General features: G+C 55.1%; 1 protein-coding gene across 3 annotated transcripts; it reads right to left on the bottom strand.

Moving 5' to 3' along the window:
* On the bottom strand, positions 1-4,910 carry MYC (MYC proto-oncogene, bHLH transcription factor). 3 transcript variants are annotated; one of them, XM_039464644.2, is made up of 3 exons: positions 4,825-4,910; positions 2,413-3,181; positions 1-1,036 (listed from the first exon to the last, which is right to left on the bottom strand). In XM_039464644.2, exons 2-3 carry the CDS (start codon positions 3,167-3,169, stop codon positions 477-479), a joined length of 1,317 nt encoding a protein of 438 aa, XP_039320578.1. In that variant the 5' UTR covers positions 3,170-3,181; positions 4,825-4,910; the 3' UTR covers positions 1-476. The 3 variants fall into 3 exon arrangements, with proteins under 3 accessions (XP_039320578.1, XP_010342544.2, XP_074243216.1); XM_010344242.3 differs by having other exon boundaries at positions 2,413-3,184; positions 4,825-4,909; XM_074387115.1 differs by lacking the exon at positions 4,825-4,910 and adding an exon at positions 4,530-4,550.
* Between the last annotated feature and the right edge of the window lie 1,090 nt (positions 4,911-6,000).

The raw sequence follows: 6,000 nt of genomic DNA, 5'->3' as shown, positions 1-6,000 counted from the left end.
TTTGGCTCAATGATATATTTGCCAGTTATTTTATTTTTTTCTAAAAACAATAGAAAAAAAATCAACTTTAAAAAGCAAAATGTACTTAAATAAAAAAAATTCAGGATCATAGTACCTATAATGCTAGGTACTATACACTAGGATTGGAGTTCTGTGTAACTGCTATAAACGTTTTATTAAAGTTATTTACATTTAATGGCAATATTTACAGAGAAAAGTTGTGTAAATCTTAAACTTTTTTAAAAACAATTCTTAAATACAAATCTGTTAAAGAAAAAAAAAAAAAAAAGATGGTAAGCATAAAAAAGTTCTTTTATGCCCAAAGTCCAATTTGAGGCAGTTTACATTATGGCTAAACCTTTCAGTCAAGACTCAGCCAAGGTTGTGAGGTTGCATTTGACCATGCGTTGCAAACAAGTTCATAGGTAACGGATGTTGACGGTTCTGTGGGACGGAATCTTTTTCCTTACTTTTCCTTATGCACAAGAGTTCCGCAGCTGTTCAAGTTTGTGTTTCAACTGATCCCGTCGCTTCCGCAACAAGTCCTTTTCAGAAATGAGCTTTTGCTCCTCGGCTTGGATGGACAGGATGTATGCTGTGGCTTTCTTAAGAATAACTACCTTGGGGGCCTTTTCATTGTTTTCCAGCTCTGGGATCTGGTCACGGAGGGCAAAGAAGCTCCGTTTGAGCTCGTTCCTTCTCTGGCGCTCCAGGACGTTGTGCGTTCGCCTCTTGTCATTTTCCTCGGTGTCTGAGGACCTGGGGCTGGTGCATTTTCGGTTGTTGCTGATCTGCCTCAGGACTCTGACACTGTCCAACTTGACCCTCTTGGCAGCTGGGTAGTCCTTCCGCGTGGAGGGAGGGGCTGCGTAATTGTGCTGATGTGTGGAGACGTGGCACCTCTTGAGGACCAGTGGGCTGTGAGGAGGTTTGCTGTGGCCTCCAGAAGAGGGTGATCCTGACTCTGACCTTTTGCCAGGGGGCTGCCTCTTTTCCACAGAAACGACGTCGATTTCTTCATCCTCTTGTTCCTCCTCTTTAAGAAAGGAAATAGAAATCACTCGGTTAGCGATGATTCATTAAAATGATCAATTACCAGATGTGATGCTGTAGAAATATAAAGCATTAATGTTAGAAAGGTCTTTGGACAAAATGATCTCCCCAAAGAACCAATCGAGCCAGTCACCCTACCTCCTCTCACCATGAAGGCAGGACAGCTGGGTGATGGCACAAACAAGAAAACTACCATTTCCCAGGATACCACATTGATGCCAGTTCTTACCTAAGACTTAATGAGGCTTTGGACACACCCAAAGCAAAGCTCATTCCCAAGCACCTCCTATTTTTTTTTTTTTTTTTTTGAGACGGAGTTTCGCTCTTGTTACCCAGGCTGGAGTGCAATGGCGCGATCTCGGCTCACCGCAACCTCCGCCTCCTGGGTTCAAGCAATTCTCCTGCCTCAGCCTCCTGAGTAGCTGGGATTACAGGCACGTGCCACCATGCCCAGCTAATTTTTTTGTATCTTTAGTAGAGACGGGGTTTCACCATGTTGACCAGGATGGTCTCGATCTCTTGACCTCGTGATCCACCCGCCTCGGCCTCCCAAAGTGCTGGGATTACAGGCTTGAGCCACCGCGCCCGGCTGCACCTCCTATTTTTAAGGGACTTTACCAAGAACCCTTCAGGTGTTGCAAATGAGAGCTGCAAATTGCTTGGTATGACTTTAGCAACTCCCTATTTTACTGGAAGTGAAAAAGAAAAAACAATTGCAGTTTTGCCAAAAGTCCAAGAGGATGGGGTAAGAAAAAAAAAAAAAAAAAAAAGTCCTTGCAACTCAAGGATTTGCTTTTCAGTGTTCAAAAGAGGCTGGGAAGATCCCAGCTCCTCAGCCTCACTCTTGAGGCAGCTGACTGGCTCCTGCATCAGGGAGGCCCTGCTTGGCCGCTAACCACAGCCCCCATTTTTGTAGATAGTTCATTAAATCCCAACCACTTCTCTGAAGTTAAGAGAGAAGCAATTCATTCATCTCTCAGAGATCAATCCTCTCTTATCCCCATTCCCCCCCATCCACCCACCCCGGGGCAATGAAAATGCTTACAGGAGGTAAGAAGTGGATTGAGCTGTGATCATAAGCCAGGTTTAAAAACCTAAATGAAATCCCTGAGAGGTGGGAGAGAAAGGGGGAAGGGGGCTGGCAACAAGGGCGGTCTAAGGGGAAGGGATGGGAGGAAACGCTAAAGCCCAGGGTTTCAGAGCTGCTGAGTTCCCAAATCTGTCCAGATCTGCTCTCTCTCCTTCCTACTAAGAGAAAGGTAGAGTCGACTGAAGTGGCCCGTTGAATAAAATGCCAGTGAAAATGGGAGAGAGATCCAGCCGCCCCCCTTTGGACAGGCCTGGACGGGCTCCGCTTACCAGAGTCGCTGCTGGTGGTGGGCGGTGTCTCCTCATGCAGCACCAGGGGCTCGGGGCTGGCCCGCGGGGAGGACTCGGTCGAGGAGAGCAGAGAGTCTGAGGACGGGGAGAAGGCGCTGGTGTCTGGCGAGGCGCAGGGCTTGGGCGAGCTGCTGTCATTGAGCGGGTACGGGAAGACCACCGAGGGGTCGATGCACTCCGAGGCGGCGGCGCTCAGATCCTGCAGGTACAAGCTGGAGGTGGAGCAGACGCTGTGCCCGCGGGCGGGGTTCGGGCTGCCGCTGTCTTTGCGCGCAGCCTGGTAGGAGGCCAGCTTCTCTGAGACGAGCTTGGCGGCGGCCGAGAAGCCGCTCCACATACAGTCCTGGATGATGATGTTTTTGATGAAGGTCTCGTCGTCCGGGTCGCAGATGAAGCTCTGGTTCACCATGTCTCCTCCCAGCAGCTCCGTCACCATCTCCAGCTGGTCGGCTGTGGAGAAGCTCCCGCCACCGCCGTCGTTGTCTCCCCGAGGAGAGAAGGGCGTGACCGAAACGCAGGAGGTCGAGCAGAGCCCGGAGCGGCGGCTCGGGGACAGTGGCGGGGTGGGCAGCAGCTCGAATTTCTTCCAGATATCCTCGCTGGGCGCTGGCGGCTGCAGCTCGCTCTGCTGCTGCTGCTGGTAGAAGTTCTCTTCTTCGTCGCAGTAGAAATACGGCTGCACCGAGTCGTAGTCGAGGTCATAGTTCCTGTTGCTGAAGCTGACGTTGAGGGGCATCGTCGCGAGAGCCTGCTGGAGGGGGCACACAAAGCGGGAGGCAGTCTTGAGTGAAAGGGGTCTTGGTGCAGAAACCTGGCGCAGCGCGCAGGGCGCACCACAGTCCCGGAGCACTCCCCTTCCCGTGCTATATCCCCTAAAGCGACTGGGTGGTCTCGGTGGGGCAAAAAAAGGAGGGGGGGGAGAGGACACCCTTTCACTCTCTTTGGGCAGCTCCCTACTATCTCAGACATGCACTTTGTGAACCAGCAGCTTGGTGACTACCAAGTCCCAGCCCCCGGGAGCCCGTTGCGCGAAGCCCAGGAGGCGGCCCCGCAGCGGCGGAGGATTCGAAATCCGCCTTGGTCTCCCCTTAAGAGGCCGCGGGAGGCGGCGGTGAGAGTTTGCCAAAACCCAAGGCGCAAAGTTTTGCGCCACCTGAAGGAGAAGGCGAGAGGCGCCTGGCGCTAGCGGCGGCGCGCACCCCGCTCCCGCGCCCGGGCCCCTCCGCCGCGGCTGTTCCCACTCGCGCACTCGCTGAGCTCCTACCCCGCCGGCGCCGCAGGCCCTCCCAACCTCCCCTCTCCACCGCTCCCGTCCCCACCCCCAATGCGTCCCCCTTCTTCGTTTGCCGGCGTTTCTTCTGCCCTCTCGCCGGCTGGAAGGGTGAGCTCAGCCGCGGGCTTTAACACCCCTCCATAAATACAAGGGGGCTGTCAAATAATAACAGGGGCACCTCCCTGCGCACTCAATACAGCGACGCAACTGCGCCAGAAACCCCGCTGCGATACCTCGCCCCGAGCCACCCGCCAAGGGTAGCAGCTGTTCTGGAACAGCCCCGACCCCCCGCTCCTCGCCGTCCCTCCGCATCTCAGGGGCTCGAGGACACCCGAGGGCGGCCGCGGCAGGGGAGTCAGGGCTGGGTGCGGAGATTCGCCCCGGTTTTTCCAAGTCAAGGATTCCAGGAGAATCGGACACATCCCCGCCTCCGTTTCCCCCTGCCTGCGCCTCACCAACACCACGTCCTAACACCTCTGGAGATCCAGGTTTTAAATTGTATGATTGCTTTTTAAAAAGCCAAAATGCCAACTTCTTGAAAGGATCAGGGCGAGTTGGAATAGCCGCGGGGACGGGCGGGCGGGCGGGACGCGCCGCAGTGTCTGTGTGCGGCTGTCAGAAATGCGGTGAGTCGAAATTTAAATGCCCTCCCGGAGACTGGGAAAAGTCAGCGGCCGCAGAGCTCTCCGGCTCTCACAGGCGATATGTGGTCCCTACTCCAAGGAGCTCAGGATGCAAGGGGTTTACTGCCCACCCCAAAGCAACTCCCCAGCCCCCCCAAAACCCAAATAGCAATTAACACAATAAAGCAGGAGTGTCCGACCGGCCGGGAGTCAGTGTTAATATATTCCTAAGGCAGAAATCTCCAAAGGCTACTCTTAAGAACACATTCCCGTTTTCCCCCTGTCGTCTCCTCTCCCATCTTGACAACTCACTTTACCCCGATCCAGTTCTGGATCACACCCCACCCCACCCCAACCTACCACAACTACTCTGAGAAAAGTGTCAATAGCGCAGGAATGCGAGAAAAGACAACCTATTTCGGCATTCGACTCATCTCAGCATTAAAGCGATTAAAAAAAAAAAAAAATAGAAGACAAATGGACTCCGGTGCCTACCTCGTTTTCCACTGCCCGAAAAAAATCCAGCGTCCAAACTGCGGCAAGGAGACCTTTCCGAGGAGCGGGTCCCGGCAGCGGCGAGGAGGTGTCCCCGAATGGGCAGAATAGCCTCCCCTCGTCGGGAGAGTCGCGTCCTTGCTCGGGTGTTGTAAGTTCCAGTGCAAAGTGCCCGCCCGCTGCTAAGGGCAAAGTTTCGTGGATGCGGAGAGGGCTGCGGACCGCTGGCTGCGGGCGGGGGAGGGGGGGTCAGCGGGAGGGTTGGACCGGAGGCGAAGCCCCCTTTTCGCTTCGGATCCCCCTTCCCAGGACGCCCGGAGCGCAGCTCGGCTCGCTCGGCTCTTCCACCCTCGCCTGCCCGCCCGCTCGCTCCCTCTGCCTCTCGCTGAAATTACTACAGCGAGTTAGATAAAGCCCCGAAAACCGGCTTTTATACTCAGCGCGTCCCCTCCCTCCGTTCCTTTTCCCGCCAAGCCTCTGAGAAGCCCTGCCCTTCTCGAGGCAGGAGGGGAGCCCGGGACTGCTGGGGCCCGGCGGTGGCGGCGGCCGCGAGCAGCACAGCTCGGGGGGTCCTCAGCCGCGCAGACCCTCGCACTATAAAGGGCTGGTTGGTGGGCGGGGATTCGCGAGAGAGTATCTTTTTTCTTTTCCCCCACGCCCTCTGCTTTGGGAACCCGGGAGGGGCGCTTCTGGGGAGGGTGGTGGGGAGGGGGGTGGGGAGGAGATTCAGCCCGGCAGCCGAGCACTCTAGCTCTCGGATGTAAACAGAGTAAGAGAGTCGCATGAATTAACTGCGCTCGCCTACCATTTTCTTTTGCTCCGGCTCAAACCCTCTCTTTCTCTGCTGCTCCTCCGTAGCAGCGCCGTTTGACAGACGGCATCCTTGTCCTGTGAGTTTAAATAATTGCAGGCGGAACAGCTGCCCTCCACACAGCGAATACACTGCGCGCCCACCGCCACGCCACGCGCGTCCCAGGCGGCAAGGCGCCTCCCTAAGGCCGGGGCGAGGGCCGCGCTTGGATCAGGAGTCCCAGGGAGAGTGGAGGAAACAAGGGCATTAATGGGCGCGCGTTCAGAGCGTGGGGTGTTCGTGTAAATAGTGAGATGATAGAGGCAGAAGGAGGAACATGATGCCGAGAATGATTAAAATAACTCAGCAACGCATTGCCACGTATA

The sequence above is a fragment of the Saimiri boliviensis genome, chromosome 15, assembly GCF_048565385.1.
Source record: "Saimiri boliviensis isolate mSaiBol1 chromosome 15, mSaiBol1.pri, whole genome shotgun sequence".
Classification (NCBI taxonomy): Eukaryota; Metazoa; Chordata; class Mammalia; order Primates; family Cebidae; genus Saimiri; species Saimiri boliviensis.
Note: the sequence above shows the minus strand (reverse complement) of the source record. Positions and strands in the feature narration are given on the sequence as shown.

What these genes read in the sequence shown, in the direction of transcription:
- MYC (XM_039464644.2), bottom strand. Translation starts at nt 3,169, where the DNA reads ATGCCCCTCAACGTCAGCTTCAGCAACAGGAACTATGACCTCGACTAC. An exon ending in CACCACCAGCAGCGACTCTG is followed by an intron (nt 1,037 to 2,412) that starts GTAAGCGGAGCC and finishes CCTTTCTTAAAG; the next exon opens with AGGAGGAACAAGAGGATGAA.